Raw genomic sequence first — 25,141 nt, 5'->3', positions numbered from 1 at the left:
TAAACTTTTTTCACAGAGCTGGCAAAAACTGTAACTTCAAAAAAGCTGCAGAAATAAATTTGTCATCTGTGGCCCAAAGTAACTGGTGACATTGTATAATATTTAAAGACTCTTAAGTATATTGTTCAATCCTGTCACTATTGATTTTTACGTTTATAGCCATTCTAGATCTCTGATTTTGGCAGTCCTTTTGTTGAAGATGTTATTTATTTAAATATGAAAGCTTAATAAAATAAGAGTAATTTAAAGCAAAGAGGAAATTTGGGGGGAAAGTCTGTTTTGATTTTGCACATCTTAATATTAAAAGTCTGTTTTGATACCATCTTTTCACATATTTTTATGCTTAGTAAAATTATAGTTTATTGGAATTGCCGTAGATGAGTTGGTATGCAATGCAATTTCTCTAATAGTGTATTAAGATTGCATATGAGCTACATTTATTTTGAATTGTGAATCTTAACAAGCATGAGCAATAAAATTTTGTAAATGCATGTATATTAATTTTTGTCTTGTAATAGTCTGTCAGTGCTCAGCATAAGTGGATTGTTTCTAATTTATTTGAATTAATACATTTTATCTAGTCTGCATGCTTTTCTGGTTTATAATGAAATTATATATGTATGTTCCCTTTGGTGTTGTATCTAATTATATAGTGTTCCTATTCTTGTTTTCCTCCATTAAAGCTGGTATTCTCCGTCCTGCTGTAGGTGCAGGCAAAGGTAAAATGAAACTGCATGATTTGTTAATGTGTGGATTTTGCAGTGTTGCAAATGGGGAAATTGCAGTGGTAAGGACAGAAGAACTTGGACTACACATTGCTATACAAAGTATTAATCAGTGCTGGAAGAAAATATTTGTGGGTTTTGTTGTTTGTTTTTTTTTAGAAAAGAAATCCAGACCGCTTATTAATACCTTTCATCTGTTTATTTTGCCACACAGTTCCAGGGGAGTTCATTAGCTTTGCTTCAGCAAAGTCTAATTATTTCTGAACATTTAACAGATGTATGTCACTGTCATAAATATTCAGGATCCAGGTGCACTAGCACTGATTAGCTGAAGTAGAAAAAACAGCAGTTTTGCAAAGATTTTTTTTACTGCCTGTGCCAGATGCATTTTTTATTTTAAAAAAGTAGGTGCATTCTTGTTCTCACTGCTGATTAATGCTACCCATTTGACCACATTTATTTCATTTGCAAGCCAACTGTGCATAGGACACAGATGACTGACAATACCCTCTGTATACTTATCAGTTCGAATATCAGATGGAATATACAGGCAAATGGCTTCCTGCTGTCTTAGGTTCAGAGATCTTGTGAGTGAGTACTTGAGGATATTTCAGTGAGTGGATCCTATTATCATCCTTATTCTTGAATTCAGTAATATTTAGTTCTTTGTGATGCAGGTCTTCTGTCAAAAAAGGTGTTCACATTTTTGCACACAGTTTTTATGAATTTTGATTCTGAAGTGATACCTTCACTGTCAGAAGCAAAGATTGTCCTGAGGACTGTTAAGTAGCTCTAAGTCAGAAAGGTGTCTCTATACGTATGTGCCATTTTATCACAGAGGTGTCATTAACACTAATGAACATCTGTGCTTCAGATTCTCAGATGATAAACATCCCAAATCAAAGCCTGTACATGAAATACCCAACATTTTTTACAAACTTGGAAGAGACAGCATAAATCGTTTTACATATATTTTCTTTCCACTTGATGATCACATGTTTTGAATGATAATAGCCATAAAAAAGAACTTCATTCACTCAGTCTGGTATAAATCAGGCTATAAATATATGCATGCATTTGTGCACATATTTTTTATAGATATATATAAGTGTATTCTAGTATCAGATGCATTTCTGGTAAGTGTATGGAGTTGTGGATTTATTTTAATGATAAGTCTGTCTTACTGTTTTTTAGTCTAGTTGTAGCTGAGAAGTCAGCACAGATGGGAACAATCAAACTGGCTTGTAGTCCTGGACATTAACAGCAGAAATGTAAATTAAGTTCTCATTATTTATAGCTGACTATAAAAACTCATGCAAGGAAAAATGGATTCTCTGTGTGAAACTGAGGTCTAATTATAGCTGTATCACAGTCTGTGGCTAGCAGAAAGCATCTTATTTGTAAGATCAGCTGGAGCAGCTCACATTTCAGAGCTGTCATCTCAGATTCTCTGAAAACTAAGCAGATGTCTTCGTTTGGTTCCATGCCATTTATGGTTTCAAAGTTTTCACATATTCCTGTAGCATCTAGCTCTTACAATTGCAAAGAAAACTTTGGGCCTGCAAACAGGATGGAACTAAAGCCATGACATCTGTTAGGACATCTGAGTTGCTGCAGGTCTGAGATGAATGTTCTCAGTGGTTACTTACATTAAAGTGATTAACTGTTTTGCTACTGATCAGGGACTATGAGGAAGGAAAAGGAGGATCGTATTATCAAGATCAAGTGCCAAATTATTTGGTCTCATGCGTGGGTGGATTTGGAAGATAGAAATACTCAGCCCACTCAAGAAGAAGCCATACCCAGCAGTGAATTTTTAGCCCTCCGTTAAGTGCAGGAGGGCCTACACGTATATACAGTTCTTACTAATGTGGACCCAAAGCCAAACCAAGGAGAAGGTGAAATGTAGATATTCTCAACTTTTTTGTGATCTATCAAAAACATCTCAGTTTTTCGTTTTGAAGGGCAGAACTTACCAGAAGAATGTAATTATCCTTTCTCTTTCAATTTGAGCACATTCATCTTGGAAGTTAAGAAGACAATAGGTCCCAGATTCAGCCAGCCTAAATTGCACTGAAATTTTCTGTACTTGGTGTTTTCTACTGGCTAACTGTCCCTGAAGACCTGCAGCTTGGCCAGTCAGAAACATTAGACACAAGGTCCTGGAGGAATTCAAATCATCTAAACCTGGATGAGCTGTGCAACTTGGGACATATTTCACTTCTCAGAGTAAAACTATATATTAAAGTGCAGAGGGAAATATTGCTACAGTAAATCTAAGGATCTTAGAGTGTCTCAATATTTTTATTGTAGTTCTGAAATACATTCCCTGTCTCTTGGTACCATGTGTCTTTTGCCATCTTTTTAGGCAGGCGTGGGCCCTTCATTGTCTTTTATTACTTTAAAAAGAATGGAAGTAACCACAGTCTGCTTACTGCTGCACTTGACACTTTTAATATTTGTCTCAACTGAGTTTGATTATAATGACTGTACTGGCATTAAGTAAAGATATCCAGTATATTCTAGACCAATAGGAGAGAAGCAAGTTTTGTGCATTTTTCCCATAAGGTAAAATAACCGTTTTAGATGAAAACATGAAATATGAGGTCGAGGCTAAGGGATTTAGATAAAGGAATCATTTTTTTCTGTAGCTTGAATAGAACTTAGAAGCTCTATTCAAATGGGGGGCAATATAAGGAGGAAATTAGTGTCTCCCTGTAATATGGGCACCATCCTAATAAAAAAGTTCTTTAGACAAGCAGTGCCATTGCATCAAATAGCAGAAATGCAATGGATCTTGGCAAATTACAAGAATTGAGAGTGTTTTTCTTCTCTGAGGGAAACTTAACAGAGGAGATCCATGTCATTCTCTCACAAGCCCACATGAGTAAATCATGAGACACATTATTTTACTTGATGGGCAAGCTGTCCTGTTATAGTTGATACTCCTACTTGACTTGCACTATCTTTTTTCCTTTCTAATACTGTGAAGTTATGAATGACTTAAATTTGATCAAATTATGGCACTACGAAGAAAAAATAATTGGTTTTCTTCTTAGCAGCCTGTATTCTAAATGTGTCTGAAAACTGCGTATGTAAAACATAACGTATTATACCCAGTATTAGATAAGCAATATGCGTTGATATTGCCATTTATGTATTGACATCTAACGACAGGCATGAGGTAACAGAGGTGTGAGAAAAATCGGGGAATAAGAACCTGATTACATGTAAAATGATTATAGTAGCAGCTGGAAAGTGACTTCAGGTGATCACTGGAGTCAAGTCTTTTCTACCCTTTTCCATTAGAAGTTTTAAATAACTGGTCTCTAGAGGAAGGAAGAGAATACAGATTTGACCAGTGGCAGAAATGAAGGTTGCTGATTAAAATAAACAGTCACAGGGGCTCATTACAGTGTTTGTTGTAAGCTGAAGTGTAGGGAGTCACGGCATGACCTGTCAGTCTCATTTCACAAGTCTTCTTGTTTCACTTTTCAGTTTCTTTTTGATTTAGTCAACATTTATTTGAAAGCAAGGTCTTGTAGTCTGCATGCACGCAGACACTGGTAACTGGCAGTCCTGAACTGCAATTAAAATACGGTTGTGAGATCACAGTTACCTTTAATTGAAGCTAACGCTTCCTGTCGATGCGGTACTCAGTCTGGTCTGCCTTCTTCACGTGAACTTCACATCTCAAGTATTATTGACAGAAATATTTTTGTCGCAAGGGAGAAAAACAAGTAGTCTAGCCTCTGGGATTGAAAGTATTCTTTTTTTCTGACTGAATCTCCAATATGTAGCTCTACACTGTAGGCTAGAAATCATTTTCAGCTGAGTTCATATCTCTGATCTCTCCGTAGAAGATATGATCATCTCAGTTTTCTTTGTTCCGTACAAAATGCTGTTCTTTAAATCATTTTGCCTGCCCACCATCTGTTTTCCCTCCCTCTTTGAATCATTTCACATAATGTCTCCATATTTTTTGCTAACAAGTTCAAGCTGCTTTTTCTTTTCAAGTTGATTATAGTATTTTTGTACTGCTCCTTCAGCCACTCTCTCGCTGTGGACTTCTCCATGATACATCTATGTGATTCTTTCAGTACAGCCTGCTACGCAGAACCACTGTTTTGTCCTCTTAAGTCTACTGGGAACAATGATGATGCTTTGCATGCTAGCCTAGAGAAAATGATGATTATTGCAATGCAAAAATTCCTGCAAATACCTTTTGCTTTGTAGATGTCACAAAATCCATGCCCTGCTAAATGCTTATCAGTGAAACGATTTCTTGCATTTCTTCTTTGTCTTCTGTATTTCTTGCACTACAAGAATGCTCTTGCAATGGCCTAAATAATCTTAGAAGTGACTAATGCCCATCTCTCACTGCCAGAAATGGAATTCACTCCTGCTGTTACACTAAGGCTTGAATTTCATACTGTAAAAATTGTGAGTTAAAAAGCAAACAAAAGCAAAACCCTTCTCTGTGTCTTACAGGCTCTGGCAGGATCTATTACCTTTTTCCTTCATCTTGTCTTGTGCGTGGGTCTGGGTTTTTTTCCTTTGAATTTATTTTTCTCTTTATATATGCATTTTAAGTACTTGTCTATGATACATTGCTTTGCGGGTTTTTTTCCATTTGACACCAATCTTCAAATGTGTGCTTGTCACTTTACCTGCCATTTTTTCCTGGAGATCAGGTGAATCCCATGAAAATTCCTAAAGTTTAATCACTTTGGGGATTATTTAATTTATTGTTCTGCTGAACTAAATCTTGAGAGAGAGTTCCTATTCTGTTGTTAAAATCTGTTCATATCTCATGTCATGTCTTATTCAATTCTATTGAATCTGCAGCCCAAGTGTAACTGTGTTATTTGGAGGAACTATATTCCTGAAAGGCTGGAAGATTAAATACAACTCTACAAAAAATTCCACTAAAAAAGCACTGGAATTAATTTGAAAAGAAAAGAAAAAGTTACTTTGAGCCTAGGTCTCTTTCTCAACAGTTGGTAAATGCTTTTATACCATATCTCGCTACAGGAATGAAACCATACTCAGAAGTGCCAGCTAAATTTTGCATTGTATCATAGCGTGAATAAAAGAGCTTAATTTACTGGAGGTAGCTGAATAAGAGTCAGTCTGTATAAAAACTGTAACTATTAACAATCCATTCCCATCAGTTTTTGAGTGACGCTTTTGTCAGCGCTGCTGCACAGCGTCGTGCATGGTTACAGATCAAGAGAGCACAGTGTTCCGCTACTGAAAACTCCTGCTCCCTGAGACAAAGCTTTCTGCCCACCCTTTTTACCAACTGGCGTAAGCACACGCTAAGCGTTTCTGCCAACTGACAGTTACACATTTTGCATTTGTGAACAGTGCTGGGAAACATATTGAAGAACTAAGAGGTTAATTATAATTAGAGGTGTGCTGATTGAGAAGACAAGAGTCTGGGTAGATTGGAGACAAGCTTTAAATGTAACCACTTCGACTCTAGGCTTTCATCACCTCAGGATCCATCATCCATCTTTTATCTTCTTATGTGTGTATTCATGTTGCAAATATGGCACATTTAACAGACTTAACTAAAACTTTCCAGGCCTGCTGGAAAATTAGATCAAGCAGTAGTGAAAAAGAGGAAGAATTACAAAAATAATTATTTTGAAAAGAAATGTGCTACTGAACAAATTTCTTCGTGCACTGTATTCAATAGGAAAAAAACAGAACTTAAATCTGTTATTTAGTATACAAATGTATACAAAAGTATACAGATGGATCAATCTATACAAACAGCTATTGGTAAGAATCAGATAAGAGTACATCTGAGAAATGTAAGCATAAATCAGTCACTTGAGAGGATTTAGAAACTAAGACACCAAGGAAATGAACGTAATTTTCAGAGCCAACTTAATTGTTATATACAATTGTATGAACAGAAAGACATTTACCAGATACCAGGTCTTTAATCTAGCAGGCAACTCTTTAATCAGAGCAGAAACTGGAAATTAGAGATGGAGAAAAAACCTGAAACGCAAGATAAGATGGAGGTTTTACAGGGAAGGTGATTATCGAATTTGCTTAGTGTTACAGAATCTGTCTGTCATCTGGAGTCTTTCACACAAGATGAGACCGTTTCCTTCATCCCCAAGTGCTCGGGCATGAGGAGGGAGAAGTTAGGTGTAATTCTGTGGCATCTATTTGCAAGAATTTGAAACAGATTATTATTAATAGTTTCTTCTGTCTTTAACTTTGGTGACAAATATCAGTCATACAGTTGTGCTGCTAATTAGACATCTTTTGTGGAAGAGCAAAATCCAGGAAATTATGGGTTTGAGAAAATACGATTTAATGAAACAAAACAAAGTCGTATTTAGAAAACAAACCAGTTGTTTTCTTGGCACAGAACAAATGCTTAGAAGCTGATTGTAACAAACACCTGTTCCTATGTGCAAACGAGGAAGGAAGTTTATATATCCTGTCTGCAATCTCAGGCTCTGCACCTTTCTAAATTTAGAGCCTGCTATTCTTTCCTCTTGCTACCTTCAAGTGGCACAGAGAAGCAGAATCTAATCTCCTTGCATTACCATAGCGTATATGGTTACATGCTAGATTTCCCATAGACAGCTCTGGCTTTGGTATTTCTTAGGGGTTTTGTTGTTGACTTAGTAACATAGATCGCTTTTTTTAAAATCTAGTGCTTTCTGTTTGATTTTGTTCAGATGGTTTTAGCCAAGAAATAAATATATTCTTTATTATTTAAATAATATATTCCTCATTATTTTTGGTTGGTGAAAGAAATGATATGTAAAATATATAAGCACAACTTACCTAGAAAGACATCAACTGTGGGAGTAATTAGTTTAGTACAGATTGAAGAGTGGAATGAGTACTACTGGAATAGAGTTAAGAAGAAAAATTTGATGCAAGTATGGGAATAAAAAGTCTGATATTGTGAAATTTTGTAATCATGAGAATACATTTTCAGAATTGATGGAACTTGCATAATTTAGGTATTTTTTAGAAAGACTCAGAAACTATAGTTTTCTAGACATGGTACTCATATTATTTAGTCTGTGCTAGGGGCTTGTGTACAAGTTTGTTTATTTTACTATGCCAAAGTAAGCCATTTTCCCTTTGAATCTAATTTGGAACTTCTTCCAGTCAGCCATATGGACAAGCCATCCTGTTCTGAGGAGAAAATAATTTAAGTACGTAGATGAAATCTGTGCAGCACCTCTTGCCTTGAGAACAGGCTTTTGCCCATTTTATTTTCTGGTGTAGGTGAAGCCATTGGAATTCTGCCATTTGTCTTTACTGAGACTAGGTTTTTACCTCTGCTGTTTCATGGCCCTTTGGGAAGCATTTTTGATGTTGTTTCTAACAGAAAAGATATTTTTAGCAGGATAGAAAAGTCAGTGGCAAATTGAGGCATTTTCATTAAAAACTAATTTCATGCCTTTGAGGAGCATCCTCTTTGTGTCTGCACTATTACACTATTAGAACTATTAAAATCTATTTTTCATTAATATTAGGCAAAGAAAAATACTGAAATATATGTCCATTTATAACAACTATAATTGGAGAACAAAGAATTAAGGTATGAGCAAAGAAGTGGCTAATTACAGGATGCTGAAGAGAGAAGCACTTCTTTTCATAGATGTGGGCATTATGCATATCTGTGAAAAGTACTGTTATCTAACAAGAACGTCCGCAGGAAGACACAGTACCTTAAAATGAACAGCTTCTTGCATTCCAGTGATTTGTGTCCTTCACACCAGAGTATTTTGATATTGGCTTTCCAATATCTGATGTCTAATGTTCCAATGTCTAAAGGTGCTGTGAATCCATAATGTTAATGAAGCTGATTTCAGAAATGTTCTGTGAAAGTAAAGGTGTCAGTGCACACATACTTCAGTTTGTTTTCAAATACATGTGTATCACTTAGCTGTTTCATATTTTAACAAGTAAAACTAATTGAATCCTGCATGAACTTAGTGTGCATGTTCTATTCATTTAACAGGTAAGGTTTTACTGTATTATTTAAATGCTACTTTTCAATGCAAAGTGTTTTTACTCTTTATTTTTTCTTTCCTACTATCTCTGATGGTGAAGGATATTCAGAAACTCTTTTTGCAACCTCCCCAGTCATGCACACTGTCCGTCCAACATTCTATAAGGGTATTGTCTTCCTTTTTTATCATTATCAATGCAGTAGAGACAAAATCCTATAAGGGCTTGCAGTTGAGGCATTTGCAGTCCATTCAGTGACACGTGGTGTAAGGGGAGGTGTGTACCACCTTCTTAACTCCGTTCTCTCCTACCATTTCCCATCACCCTGACAATGTTCTCACTTTCCAGCTGTCAGCATTTTACTTCTAGATGAATAGAAATAATGTTTTCCAGAATTTTGACAATTAGGTATTTTTAAGTATTCGGCAGTTTTTGTGACACAGGCCATGCTCCGTAGAGTACATAGATTTTACTTTATAATTTCATAGTGTAGTAACTGCCTAGGATTCAATTACCAAATATGCTACTTCAGTCACTAATTTCCAGTAATGGAAACAATGACAAATGTACTATACTTTCCCTCTATATGGTCTAAATTAACATAGTAACTTCTTAAAATATTTTTTTTTAATGTATGAAGTCACAATTTTGTGTTCTGCTTTGTTTTTCTATTGTGTATTCAGTGCAACCACTTTATCCAAGGATCAGAAATGTTACAACAGCTGCCGCTGAGACCTATGCCAATATCAGTTGGGAGTATGAGGGACCAGATCATGCGAACTTTTATGTTGAATATGGTGTAGCAGGCAGTAAGAAGTCATTTCATTAAATTTTGCTAAAGTGTTCAGATATATTTTCAAATATTTTTGTAGTAAATGTGGTCCTAAATTGACCCAGTGTTAATGATAGCTCTTAAATGTCTAGAAGAATTATTTTTTAATTTGATTGGGAAGGTCAAATAATTTTCATTAAACATCAATGTGTAGCAGGTATTTGATGCTTAGATAGAACATCAGCCTTTGTTCCTTTGTATTATTTTATAAATTCTTTTGAATGTGAACTTCTAAAAATGTAGTTTGCATGAAGTTATTTATCATGCAGTGATTGCATGTGTAAAAATATGATTACTTGCATTAAAATAGGATATAACAGTTTTCCTAAATTATGCCCAGTTCAGGGAAAAAAAAGAATTAAATAAGAGAGCCACTCAAAACAATATTCTTTGTTAAATTAAACTTTAAAATAAGATACCAACCAACTTACGTACTTTTATTGGCATAAAAACAGGTTTTAATCTTTGATAATACCAGTAATAATTAAAACATAAGTAGCTAATAAAACCAAGATACCTCTATTCAAATATTCTGTCCTTCTAAAGTTATGACTAAAGATGACCAATCTGAAAATTGGAATAGAAATGCATTTTTCTGGATATTGGTCAAAGAAGCAGCTGAGACTGTTCTAGAAAAAGATATGAGAGAGACAGGTTCAGATTTCAAAGTAGAACTTCTCGACTAAAGTAAATACTGACTGAAACTACAGAAGTGTAATTTAGTTAAATGATTAAAATCTATTTTAATGTATTTTATAATTGCAAGTTCAATAAGCCTTTTAAAAAAATAAATGAAACTAGTATTTCTCTAGTACAATGGAACAAATGTTTGAAATAATAGTTTCATAATTCATGTACAATGTCTTCTTCAGTATATTGCATGCAATATATTATTTGAAGTCATAATTTTATATGATTTTATTATTTTTTTAAGAAAATAGTTGTTTTTTTCAGCCAATCCATAGTTTAGTCAAGTAACTGTTGATAGTATTCTGTCTAGAAACTTTCAGTAATACAGAGAAAATTAAAATTCCAATATGTTGTTTTCCTAAAATTTTTGTAGGCAAAGAAGATTGGAAAAAAGAAATTGTAAATGGTTCTCGAAGCTTCTTTGTGTTAAAGGGTTTAACACCAGGAACAGCATATAAAGTCCGGGTTGGTGCTGAGGGCCTGTCTGGTTTTAGGAGTTCAGAGGATGTGTTTGAGACAGGTCCAGGTGAGGCACACCGTACCAGTTCTGTATCATAGTCAGAATTGTGGTAGACCAAGCGCTGAATCGTTGAACTGCTTCTAGCTAAGAGATGTTGTAGCTAGCATCTTTGCATGTTCTTTTATTAGAGCAATGTTGAATTATTTTATAAACTCCTAAATAATGGCAGCACATTTATTATGTAGATTATGAATGTTTTCATCCTTTCAGTTCACTCTACTTGTCTGATGTTTGTATTAGGGGCAAGATACTCACTGCTCACACTCCATCTGTGTGCTCTGCACTGAAGATGACCTATTGCATTTATTTCTAATTAATATAATTAGATGGCTGTATTTAAATAATGCATACTTTAATAGAGCCAAGTTTATATTTTGAAAGCTAACAATCTGTCTATGATCAGTTTTAATACAAAAAGTCTGAGCTAAAATGTTTACATAATCAGAAGTGCAGATTCAATTTGATGTCTCATGTAATCTATTTATACCAGTGTTAAGAGATTCCTACTTGTAAATGTTTCTTTTCCTGTTGTATACTGGTTTTGTATAGATTTTGATGTCACAACTATATCCTGTGAATCAGTAAGGCTGTTTAAGTTCCTTATGTACATATTTCAGTCATAATTCTTCATAAGCAAATCAGTAATGCTTGTTCATTTAACTCAGAGAAAGGGCTTTATTGGAAGTTTTTTGATGTTATGCTGAATATGTCCTTGCCATCACAGCATGTTCTTGATCAGCTGTTATTATTTGTAGTGTATTTGCTAGCCACTTCTGCTCATTCCAAGCATTTTGGTCAGTGCAGTTATTTAGCAGTTGCCTCACCAACTCCAGAATGTTATGATTTAAGAAAGTAGTTTAAATACGAAAATATTTTTGAACAATATGTAATAATTATCAGACAACAAAGTAAATAATCAATATGCCAGTTTGAAAGTGAGCCCTTTCTAAAATCATAATTTTTTGCTTTATTTTGTTCCATTTCTGTTCACAGTTTATCGTGTTGCAGGAAAGCTTTGAAAACATGGTGCTGAATAACAGTGCCAAGCAAATATGTATGGGCTAAACACAGAGGTTATTTATGCCAGAGACAGCTAGCGGTATAAAAGCAGATCTGTAAAATTTTATGCAAATACACATCCAAAGCCTAAAGCAGCAGTAAAGCAAGGATCAAGACTATAGTATAATTCAAAACAAGCTGAATGGAAACCTTTCCAAAAGCATCTATCTGCACAAAAAATACTGACCCAGTAGATAAGGAATCCTGTACATACCCAGTCACCTTGGCTCATGTCCTTGAGTAGTTAAGGAAGAAGGGAATTTAAAGACACTCTTTTCTGCTTCTTGATAAGGGAAAGGTTCAGTGTCCAGTATCAAATTATATACATAGTATATTTCTTACAGAAAAATGTTGTGTCACACTGTCTTCAGCCTAGATAAAAGCTTTTAAACACTGCAAAAAATGAAGTGGACAAAGAGGAAAATATTGGAATATGGAATATGTCCTTAATTAAGAATGAAACTGCAATATTTCATATATGAGGCTTTTGCCACATTTTTTTCTTTGACAAGCATTCCTATAGAGCATCTTCATCGTGTGCGGGTTTATCTTTTTGAGCATACCAGTACAGTGTATTGCATTGACTCCTGCATTAGCAGTTCACCAAGAGTGAATGTCTTTCTGCCTGAAGCAGATAACTTGCTTCGCGTAAGCAGGAAACGTTGTGCCATTTTTAAAGTTGCACTGAGATCTAGAAATCCTTTCCTACTGGATATGCAATAAGTTAAAGAATACAGGAAGCTGTATAAGTAAGTTTTCATCTTTACTCTTTCCCATCTGTCTTGCATATTTTTATGCATGAGTTGTTTTGCTTGATGCTGTTCCGTACTACATTTGAATGTTAAATGTGCTTTTGCATTTTGTCACAGTATGTATTATACAACCTTTAATGCCTTATTATGAATGCATATGTGCAAAACTCAATATTAACCTTAATGTGGAAGCAAAATTTTATTTTAATTTGATTTATAATTCAGAGGAAGATTGCCTTTGTGATTTTGTTTTTTAAGACTGTCACTTATATATATGTATATTTATATATTTATATGTGGTATATAAGGTATAAATATATATGTATATAAGCTATATATTTATGTAACATATAGACATTTTTATGCAAAAATAGTTTAAATTATTGTGCATATAAGAAAGAGTCAGTTTCTAAATTATCAGAAAGCATATTCTTAAGCAAAGGCTGAGAAATCTCCTAATCGTAACTCCACAATAACCAGGCACATTAATTCATTGATCTGTTTAAGTGAAAATCAAGTCATAACTTTGCCCAGTAAGACCAAAAAGAGGCAGCAAAATAAAGAGTTAATTTTAGCCTAGTACTTCTAAAGTGGAATACACATCGGTCTTCCGTATGGAATGGAGGGTAGATACTGTCTCCAGACATCAGAGGTATTTTGAGTTTTCATACAGTCCATGGAAAACCCTCAGGAATCTGGGACCATTGATAGCTGATGTTTCCAAGCTAGCTGTCTCAGCCTCTGTCTTAACTAGTAAATAACATTGAGACATGGGCTTGAATTCTGGCCTATAACTGAATATTGTTACATTTTATTGTTAGTGTGCTTGCCAGCCCAGTCCAGTCTCTGTCAGCTAGCTGTCTGCCAAGCAAGGCTCAGGTATTGTTCAAGGGACAGCACCAGCACAGGGCTGTTCCCAGTTGTCATCCAACATGTTTTATAAGGAGAAGAGTTTATGCTGTATCACCTGGAACTGTAGCTAGAGAACAGTCAATGCTCCATTGAAAACAGGTTCTCTCTGATGTGTGTTTATGAGCCTTCCCTTAAAAGCATATCTTCTCTAAGGAGAGGTGGAAATCTTTATGGGGCTCTGGGACTTTCACATTTCTGTGTGTAAAGCTATTAATGCATTGTGTCCTCCACTTCAGTGGAAGCAAGTCTATGGACCTTCCCTAGCAGATATGGATGAAACATATGTGCCGTGAGAGCTGATGTACTCACAGCATCCGAACAAAGAGACTGACTGAAGGTCTCAAATATAATCTGGTCCTAGTGCAAAGTGTCTACTAAGCTGAGGTCTGAAGTACTATTGATCCTTACTAAAATCCTAGGTAATGTACTGGCTGTGAATAATCCGATACCTTATCTCATGAAGCCAGAAAAAACAACAAATGCTGAACCAAAATGCCATATGAGTTATGCATAGGAACTGTTTTGCATGTCACTTTCCTTATTCATGTGGGAAGGTGATCTTTGTCTCTATTTCCCAAATAGAGAGAGGTCTATTGGGCAACTCTTCATAGAGTTTCAAACTCTTGGGGTTTGGGGCTGGAGGAGAAGGTAAAGAATGAACAAGATAGGTTTGGATGGATGTCCATCTTCCTCCACTTCATGTCTTGTTCTGTCTGTAGCATGCATCCCTAACTCCTCTCACCCTTCCCACTTTCTCCCAACAGCAAATCCTAAGGCCAGTTGCCTGTAGTGTGTTTCCAAACAGGAGAGTAGAAAATAAGCTTCACCAGGAAAATCCTTCTACTGTGTTGGAGACCAGTAGGAGGGATCCAGCCCCCAGACCGCACAGATAATTCCTGTCCTTATTAGTGACTGTAGTGTTTCCTGTGTAGTTTGCTACATTATCTTCCAGCTAGAGTCAGCATTTGGAGAGAAACAGTGCCAAGGAAAGGCTTCCCAATTGCATTGTGTTAAGTCCTCACTAATGCTAAATCATGGCAATCATCATAAATTGTAGGATGAGGTACGGGTTTGAGGAGAGGAAGAAAACATGATGCTTAATAAGGCTTTAAAGGATGCTTCATTGTTGATTTTTAGTTGAAATTGAATGTTAGGGCCTTCAATGACCCATCTGTTTCCCCATTTCAGACTGATGGGAGTGCGTTACCTAATGAGTATTGGCTTTTTATTCATTTTGAGAATGCAATCGACGTGTTGTGTGAATTATAATTTGCAATTTCATTTCAGTAGTTTAATTAATGTAAAATTGTTGAGAATAGTTTTGAGGTTTGTGGAAAGCAATATAGTATGTGCACAGATTTTGCAAAGTAGTTGCTAAGTTTAAATGTTGGCAGAATTCTTACATACTCAAGAGTAAGTTCTATGCACATGTACTTGGAAACATTTTGAATAATGAAAATATTCACAAAATACAGTATCACTGTTTTTCTTAATACTAATTTTCACAGTGAATATTATTCCTTAATTCATGAGCAATGTATACTGGCTATTATTTATCTGAATTAGCATAGCATTTAAATGCAGCAAAACATCTCATTTTTCTTTTATTCTCTAGCAATGGCAAGTCGGCAGGTAGACATCGCTACTCAAGGATGGTTCATTGGTCTTATGTGTGCTGTTGCTCTTCTGATCTTGATTTTACTCATTGTTTGCTTCATAAGGAGGAATAAGGGTGGCAAATATCCAGGTATGATATATAACAATGAGAGTAAAAATAATCTACTGGCAATCCATTAAGACAGATCTCAGGTTTACTGGAGAAATTACATTTGCTGCTGGTTTACATTTACGTTGTGTAGATGGTAAATCAGTCTTATCATTTGGTAGGCTTGTCAGGAGCAATCTGCCTATTGGTAGAAAACCTCAATCCATTTAAGCATAAGAAAAGTATCTCCTTCATTCCTGGAGGGTCATGTTACTACATTACCTCTCTAGAGAGCGTTGAGCTTTGTTTGAGATACTTGGTCCTCCCACCAGTACTGCACACTCCACCTTCTGAAGTCTAATGCAGATGGGTTTAACCCACTAAAATGAGCTGAGTTAGAATATATCTGGTCAGAAAGCGTGGAAACATATACCAGATCATAGCCACCATGTTACTTTAAAGTACTGGGAATGCATTTCATAGGACAAATCCCTTCATACGTTATTTTGTCTCAAATACATTACCCTCCTTCTCAGAATCTGTGTTATCTTCAGCCTCTGCATTTTTGCAGCTAAATTTGAAGTTCCCATCCTTCAGTTAGGCTGTTTTTTCTTCTATAAGTTTTTTCTTTACAACAGTGTTTCTTTTTAGTTTTGGGGTTTTTTTATTTAGTATTAGGGCTAGGAATGGCCAAGTATATTTTATAATTTGCAATTAAAAATTAGAACTATACAGTGTACGTCTTCTTTCAAAACTCTCATTCCTCTGGGTGTACATACTAGAAAAGGCATATATGTGTGTATGTATGTATGTGTGCATATTCCCCAGTCTTACATTTCTGTTTATGTAGTAAGTCCATAGACTAAAGCTCTCTCGAAAAGGGTAGTGACAACCAGTTTGCATAGTACTGCCTGATAGGATGTCAGAGCAGCTGTTGAGGTATGACTGGATGTGCATGAACTTCAAGTGGGCATCAAAGGATAATTTGATTTTTCTTTTTCCTCTTCTAGGTACAATAGAAAGTACAGTTGCTAAGTTTCATGTAAAATCTTGATTGCATGACAAAATTCTGTTCTATATTACAGACTCCAAAAGTTTGGAAATTATATAAATATCCAGACTCTAGAATGCTTATTTAAAGTCAACTGAAGCTTCTTGAAGTTCATATTGTTAATTTGGACATGACAAAAGATGGATGCACTTACAAAAGTATAAAAAGAAAAAATACTCCATACTGTGTTTTAATTTCTCCCGCTTGTTTTGATCAGTGCACTTCTGAAAACTAGTGTCAGTGAACTAAAAACTTTTCCTCTTCATAGGCAAATCTTTTATAGCTGAACTTAGCATAGCAGATTATTTTTATAAGAAGATAAAATCACCATATTAAGTACAAGAATCCTACTCTGCCCAATCTGTTTAATTGTTTTAGGGAGAGAGCAAAGATTTGTAGTGACAGCAAAAATTAAGTAAGAGAAGCTTCTGTCCCAACCACCTATGCCCATGAAGAAAAGACTGATGATTAAGGAACACAGTGTTATATAGAGTTGAATGACAGGCTGAAGACATCGTCTGAGGTTTTTTCCTAATATTTCGATTTTTTAAAGAGAAAATGAAATTACAGAGGTTATAGGAAGAGTGACTCTTAGTGGAGAGAATTGAGAAAAGAGAAGGAAAATTAAGAGAATGAAACAAGTGAAGTGATGAAACTGCGAAGAGTGGGGAGGGCTTGGAGTGAGCCACCATCTAGAAGAGGGTAAAACACAGTTTGAGTAAAAGCATAGAAGGCAGTTGGATGCTAAGGTTGTCATTACTTTGTGGAGATCCTTGCTATGCCCTTCTTTTCTCTGCTTCTGCAGAATTACTAGATGTATGAATTTTTTAATGCACACATACATATGCATATACACACACATATATATAAAGGTAGACCTTGACTGTATACAAGATTTCCAGATTCAGTATGTACTCTTGTTTATAGCAGTGACTCTAAAGCTAATTGTATCTCTTGTGTCATTGCAAATGTACTGTTCCACAGATAGTGACAAATGCAAAGCACAAAGTTATTAACTCTTTTTTGACGTCATTTTAGCATGTCATCTTGAGATTGCCTATGGTTTGAAAAAAGTAATAAATTATTTCAGCATGAAATTATAGCAGCCAGATACATTTCAAGGTGTTATGCATTATTGTAATTATAGACTTAGAAAATACTGTCAGGAATGATTCATATCATCTTAAATAACAGCAAATAAACTAATGATGTACAAATTAAGTGTGGAAATTACCAGAGTAAAAGAGAAGAGATTGTATATTGGATTATATAACTGTATCTGCTTAACAACGGAAAGATTTGAGCAGTAGCCAGAAAAACAGAAATTAAAAGGCAAAGGGAAGAACTATAAAGATAATTCTAGAAGTCAGTATATTATTTGACTCTGTCAACAATCTTAACTTATAGGAATATATGTCTTCTATAAACATCTGTCTTCTCAGGTGCTAGCGGGTTTCTGTGTCAAAGGACACAGTGCTACATAGTTTTTTTATAGGGACAAGTTACATGCATGGGTTTATTCCCACCAGTGAATGATGCCTAAACCTATAACAAAGACGTGCAAGAGATACAATTCTGTTAAATATAGGTTGCAGTGTAGGTGGTTTTGCTTTGCTTTTGATCATGTTATAGAAAAGAAGAAATTAACAGACCATGCCTATTTTTTCCAATATTAATAATTCTTAAAATACTATTTAAAATTCCCTGGAGTCTTAGTGCATGAAATGAAAGCAGAAAGTGTGCAAACCGACAGTGAACACAAGTGAATCTGATTCAGTTTTATCAATCAGTATGAGAGGAATATCAAGAGGAAATACAGAGCATGGAAAGTAAAGCTAAATTATTCAGATTTCAATAAACAATACCTCTATTAATAACATAAGTAAAGAAAGTATTTTAGTAGGATTTTTAACAAACTTTCTCTTTAGTGCTAGAAATGAAAGGAAAAAAGTTTTACTAATGCAGAATGACATACAGTATTTTGTACTTGAATGAAAATAAAATTCTATAATTCTGTAATTCTGTAATTAACAGATCTTTTCCTTCAAAAGAAAAAATGTAACAGCCTAAGGCCCCAGTTCAAAAAATTATTTTTATTCAAACCACGTTCCTGCCAAATGTGATCAGTTTGAGAAATTAAGGTCTTAGGGTTTCTTGTCTTGTAGTTTCATGATAAAAATTACTATTTCAAATATTTTAGTGAAGGAAAAGGAGGATGCACATGCTGATCCAGAAATACAACCTATGAAGGAAGATGATGGAACATTTGGTGAATACAGGTGAGGAACTGATGTGGTTTGTCATGTTCACTGTTCATATCACACATGTACTGTATATAATATCACATTTATTAATTCAAAACTAACAACTTTTTTCCATGTTGATGAAGATTCTGTATTCAGTGTTGTATAGAACTATGGATAGCATTTCAACCACACCATTAGAAAAAAAATTAAACATCCGAGCTTAGAATAAGCCATTCACTAATGCAAGGTGAAATCCAGCTTCACACACAATTGTTTCAAAGTGAGGAATCTTTATTTACAAACCCATTTTTCAGATAGTTAAAATACCAGATACAGTGTCCTTTCAGTTAGGGCACATTTAGCATTATGGTTTTTGAAAATACATTTCTAATTGAAGCCTAATAAAGACAATCTTGTGTTACGTTGACTGGAAAAAAAATGCATTTAAAATGTCTGCCAGTACTAACACCTAATCCAGTAACAAGGAAGTGATGTTATACACAGAGGTGAAGGAATGTCCTACAAGAAAAAACAAATCTCCCTTTCATGTATTTCAGTACAAGATACATAGCAAGCAGCTTCAAAGCATGCAACACAGCTCTCATTCCTTTATTGTAAATGTAGGCTAGCTGAATCTCCTGGCATCACAAAAAGCATGCCTTGGCAAGTCTGTTCATATAACAATTATGAGTATAGCTTATTAAATAAGCAACATTTTATTTGTCATTTTTTGATTAGTACAGGAAATAATGTTATTATTTTCTAAATATGTCAATACCATTATATTTTACATGGGTGTTATAAAGATTTTGTAGTGCATTCCTGTGTCAAAAGCATTGTAAAAGTCCTTCATTATTCTGAAGATGTGACATTTACAAATGTACATAGAAAAATCAGTTTTTTCAAGAAGGATCTACTCTGTTGCCATAGCTTCTTCATATAAGGGAAATGTGCGTCTTGATCTGACTGGAATAGATTTACAGTTCTGAATGCCAAAGAGCAGTTTCTGTTTATTCTTCCTCGATTTAAAAAAAATAAAATATTCTGCTCTTAGGTTAATGAGTTCAGAATAGTATTTTATTGAAGCATTAAGTGCATATGGATTAATTACATTCAGCTGATAAAAAGGGAAGTGTGAAGCAATGTTTGGAAGCAGAGGTAAATAAGTACTGTACAAGTTTTCCTAGGCAGTCCAGTTTGCATTCTCCTTTATTGCTCCTCTGTTTTTCACTACTTGGAACTTTCAGCAGCAGAAACTGACCTTCATACAGAATTATGCAAATGATATGACCTCAATACATGTTTTCTCAGGCCTAGAATAAGACTATTCAAGTCTGCTTTCATGTGTGACCTGTAGCAAGATTTGAATTTATGTCTCCATAATTAAGTGGCTTGAGTTAATCTACAGAATCATCTAGTGCTTTACTAAATTATTTTATAATGCATTTATCCACCTCATGTCTGGTGAATATGGACAGATGCATGCCAAGCTTTCAGACTTGTTTACACGAAAGAGCTCATCCTATTTACCATGCAAAAACTCCTTTCTCAAATGTATTTCTGTGTAATTAGTCTATATTGGGCTTTCCTCTTTTTTCCTTAGAGACAGGGCAGCAGCAGCAACCAGTCAGATTACAGAAGATATCTTGGCACCCTCTCTGCAGCCCAGCATCATTGCAGTCAATCAGTTCCCAGTTTGTCTGCCTCACATGGCACTGGTCATGATGCAGTGCTTCTTTGAGGAAAAAGGGTATAGGGTTTCCTCTGAAAAAAAAAGTAATTTTTGAAAGATCTAGGAATTCGAGTATTTTGAACTTTTTTCATCACTTCAGGTCCATGTCTGCTTGGACAGGAAAGAAACTGGACAAGGAAAAGAAAAGAAAAGGTAGCTGTGCCAATTCTCCTGAAGCAGACCCTGTCTTTACAAAAGCAAAGTGTGTGAGATCTGACAGATCCAACTTCTTCAGAAGGTCAGGGGATCAATACTCCAGCACCAGATCAGAGACCTCCTACACCAGGAGGAGGGCTAGGCAGTCTTCAGAGCTTACAAGGGTTAGTTCTGTCTCTGCTTCCCTCTGCCAAGAGGAAAAGAGGTCAGACGAATGGAAGTACAGGCATGGCTCTAGACATCATGCTTCCGAGCAACAGATAATGGGGTCGGAGGAGGGCTCAGATTCTCAGGCAGGACAGCCATCCCCTTTCCAGCAACCCCTCAGCTGCAACTCAATGCGTGGCTCACTGGCAAGGCAGCATCTTCTCTCCAGCACTGGTTCAGCCAGACCCCAGACTACAACTCAGATTCAGAAGACACTCAGAGCTCCTACCACAGGAAGGTAAGACCTTCTACTGCTACTCACTTCTCTGAATCTGAAAAGAATTCATTAATGAAATCTGTAATTTTGCCTGAGCTAGCTACTGTCTTAAAGGATGCTTTGACAGCAGCCAGACAAAGTATAACGTCTGTGGCACACGCTAGGTCCCATTCAGTAAAGCATCCCAGGGTACCAGTTACAGAAGTTCCAGTAGTTCCTCTAGAAGCAACTGGGAGCAGTTCCCAAACTTTTGAGCCTGACCATATGGACAGTTTAAAAGATCAGACAGCTTCTGAGAAGGAGAAATCTGAGGCTGACAAGGCCTTGGACGTTGAGTCATCCCCTGAAGATGGGGAGGTGTCATCTGAATGCCCCACAGAAGACCAAGAAGGACCAGATCCTCTGCGTAAGTTTGACATGGAGAATCAGAATTATCTGTTCAAGCACATAAAGAGAGTGTTAATGCTAAAATCTTCCAAATCTGAATGTGCTTCAGAAGAACTGCCTGCCGCCTCTGAAGAAGGCAAGGTAGATAATGCACTTCCTATCCATTCAGCAGTGGAAGATCTTGTCTGTAGAATTTGGCGTAATCCTGAGGCAAAGCATGAAGCCCCAGCAGTCCTACGTAAGCTCTATCCTTTTCCAGTGGATAAAGCTGCTTTGTGGGGGACCTTGCCTCAGGTAGACAGAGCATTGGTTACTGGTGATTCTGTACTATCAGTGCCTGCTAAGATGGATGCTCTTCCTAAAGATCCTACTGATAGAAAGGTTGAGGAAGCAATTAAAAGATCTTTCAAGCTAGTTGCAGCCCAGCTTGGAGTGTCTATCTACTGCACTTATGCTTCTAGAGCATTACTAATATGGTTAGAGGAAGAACGAGCCAGATTCAAAAAGAAATGGGTCCCATCTGGTGCCATGCAGAGGAAACGCAGGCTGTGTAAAATTGCAGCTAATTTTATCCATGATGCAGCTGAGGATTCTCTTAGACTCACTGTTAAAAGTATAGCATGCCTCACTGTAGCCTGGAGAGCTATATGGCTACGTCCTTGGACCTCATCGCTAGATCTAAAATGTAAACTGCTGTCTTTACCATACACAGGTGGCAAGCTATTTGGTGAATCCTTGGTCCAGATCATGAAGGATTTCTCAGAACACAAACACTCCTTACATCAGCTGAAAAAAAAGAGCTCTGTTGGAAGCTCTTCATTTTCTTATCCTCACAAGTGTCTGAGCTCCTTTCGTTCTCCTCCGAAGTTTAAAGGAGGGAAGGGAAAGTATAAGGTCTCTCAATCATTTCATGCCAAGTACAAAAAGACATCACACTTTCAGAGAGAGACCAGACCTTCAAGAGGAACTTTCTAAGAACATAGACTTGCTTCCTCCTTTCTCAGGAACTAGGAAGAGTGAAAGACTTGGAAATTTATACTGAACAGACTTGAATATTTCTGGACAAGTAAGCCCAATGCTTAGAAAATTAGTTGGTTCAAAATAAGATTTAAATTATTAAATTACTTAAATCTTAATGACTAATTAAGATATTCTAGAGAAGTCATAGCTCTCAATTTTAGGGGAGATTTTTGTCACATTCAACTTCTAGGCTTCCCAGTATTCTTGGGATGGCTTGGACTTGTTTGAAGTTTTGCACTCTTCAACTTCATCTAAGAGCATACTTTCTGCAGAACCAGCCAACATCGGATTTTCCTGCCGTATCGATCTAAGGAAGGAAGTAATGCTTTAGGAAACGCAGGTGTTTCAGGAACCACAGAATGACTGGGTACACTACGTTCCTGTGACTGGAGGCATACCGGCACTTTTACATAATAAGGGAAAACAGTGCCTCTCTAGCAAACTGCACTACAATCCCAGTGGTTTCCTGAGTTGTAGGAGACTGAGATAGTAAATTGTGGACAGTCAATGCTTACACCAAGGAACTGCAAGAAATACAAGAAGTATCACAAATGTATGTTTATTTAAATTAAAATTAAAGACTATCTAGAGCTCCTGTTCAGGTCAGTGTAGATGTATAAATCAGCCTAAATTTCCATCCTGGGCCGTAAATCAAGAGAAATTAAGAAGTTATGGTATCTACAGACCTGTGGATTCATGGGTAGGGAGAGACTGCAAGCATGCATTTCTTCGTTAACTATACAGGAAGTAGGAAAGTCTAGCATCTCATTGCAGTCTGCAGAATGTTCTTAGGAAGATCAAACAGGACAAGGCAACTACAGTAGTAGGACTGCTAGTGTGGTAACGCAGGATGTTTGCACATTTTGTTGAATTATTTTGCCTCTTTTCTTCAACATTTTGACACACACGATATTTTTCCTAGAAATTCTTGGATATGCTATGAGAGACTTTCTGGAAATGGTTGGTGGAGAGTTCTGAGATTGCTAGATAATATATTACTCTTCCTTCTTGTTCTGGGTTGATTAACAATGAGAATATAGTTTGTAACTATAATAGTATTTTTTTCTCCTGTAGTTATTCAAGTTTTATTGCAGCTTAGGTGTGTTTCCAGGGGGACCTAGCAATGATTTGTGCCTCAGCACCGTAATTCTAAGCTTAGTCCCTTCTAGCACAAGAGATGATGTCAGTGGACTGCCTGAAGAATTCTTGTCTTTGAATAGTCCGATTAGATTTGGCAGTGGTCTTATAGTGTCCTCATTTACGCATACGTGCTTTCTTTGATGGTTCTTATTTTAATTCTTGAACATGTGTCACTACTTTTTAAATCAGTGCTTTGATTTCCCTTTGTATAATTTTCCACCAGAAATAGCAAAGGTGGAAAGTCGGTTGAATTTCTGTCAAGCAGATTTTTCTTTAGAATTTTCACAAGGAGTGAGTCAGGTTCTTTGACTAACAACAGTTTTTTCAACCCATTGCCATTTAAAGCCAGAGCTTAATCTCCCAGTTTTTCCAGCTTCTGCCAGGATTGAAGATTGAGTATTACAGAGATGCTAAAGAAAAACTACTCAGAAAACTAATACAGATGTGCTTATGTCTTAGCTAGGTAAGAGACAGTAAAATGTTTTGAAGTCTGGATTGATACAGGTACGTAAGTGTCTAGGGAAAGCATTTTTCGTCTGCACAGTCCTATCAGTTTAGTAGCATGAGCAGAAACCTGTTAGGTATTGGGGCAGAGGTTTTCCTGGAGCATGCAGGGAAGCCATAGTATAAGGTACTCGTGTGGCTTTACGTCACTGCTTATACTTAAACATTTCTGGGCTGTTGACCTGAGGGCACAGGAGAAGGAATTTACTGCCAACAGTTTTCATCTTCTGCATCCGATAGCCCAGAATGCTTTACCCATTTTGTTTGTTTTGTGTTGCCTTTCATCTGACAGTTGTGTTATGAGGAAAAGTAGTACATTGCTAACCATATATTGAGTCTTTTTGCATGTCCATGAATGTGGCAAAGTTTAGTGGGAACTAGTTGCCTGCTGGACTGCAGAGGCATCGTAAAACTGTCTTCCCCATTCTGACTGGTTGCTGCATGTACCCATATCTAAGGAAGAAAAATTGAAAAGTTGAAAGAAGAAAGGAGATTTCAAGGTACATATTTCTTTCGATAACTGATGAGCTTGTGAAATGGAAGTACTTTTTTTTAAAAAATAAATTTGTACTTTGCACTTACACATGTTATTGTCACCTCCGTACTTCTTAATCATTAGCTGCAAGTTAGATATGTGTTTCATTAAACTAAGAAGAACAAGAAACATGTATTCATATATTAGCAATCATTCATGAAAAATATTTAAATCATGCTTTTAGAGTATGCTTTAATATTAAACACTGTTCTTACTAAAAGGGCAAGAAATGTGTGTGGTACATGTCAGTACTTATCAAAATGACTGGTACATATCAGTCTTCATTGAGAAACTTTTGTCCTTAAAAAACTACTACTATGGAATTGATTTATAAGACAACAAATAGTAAAGGTATCACTACACTTAACTTTCATGGCTATCTGATCTAAATACACAATTCATACCCATTCTCACCTCTTGTTTTGTTCCCTCCCAGGTCTCACTATTAATTGTATGCATTGCATACATGACACTTTTCCAAAACTTCTTCAGTTTTCCACTGTAATTTTAGTCAACTCTGTTTGCACTTTATTTTTTATTTCACAATATTACACTAGTTAAGTATAAAAGTCAGCAAGCAAAACCACAAATAAAAACTAAAAGAAATTATTATATATCCTGGTTGCATTTTGGAATAGTTTTATGAACAATCGTAAGCAAGATTAGCAAATCTTGCAGATACTGTACCAAAATCTATGGCTTTAGCATGTTTTTGCAATATAATATTATATATTCTACAGCCTAAAGTGT

General features: G+C 35.9%; 1 protein-coding gene across 27 annotated transcripts in view; it reads left to right on the top strand.

Annotated features, from left to right (window-relative positions):
* The window catches only part of NRCAM (neuronal cell adhesion molecule), a 74,137-nt gene that overhangs the window by 43,188 nt on the left and 5,808 nt on the right, over positions 1–25,141 (top strand). For 10 of the 27 annotated variants that reach the window (XM_050911779.1, XM_050913168.1, XM_050912576.1 and 7 more), the window contains 2 exons: positions 15,107–15,238; positions 18,448–18,526. In XM_050911779.1, the coding sequence (XP_050767736.1) occupies positions 15,107–15,238; positions 18,448–18,526 (211 nt within the window). Of the gene's footprint in view, positions 1–683; positions 720–9,409; positions 9,536–10,621; positions 10,775–15,106; positions 15,239–18,447; positions 18,527–25,141 lie in introns of all 27 variants that reach the window. The other 17 variants (XM_050911613.1, XM_050912039.1, XM_050911998.1 and 14 more) reach the window with 8 other exon arrangements.

This window comes from Gymnogyps californianus, chromosome 1, assembly GCF_018139145.2.
Source record: "Gymnogyps californianus isolate 813 chromosome 1, ASM1813914v2, whole genome shotgun sequence".
Lineage (NCBI taxonomy): Eukaryota > Metazoa > Chordata > Aves > Accipitriformes > Cathartidae > Gymnogyps > Gymnogyps californianus.
This window is presented reverse-complemented; position numbering and strand designations above follow the sequence as displayed.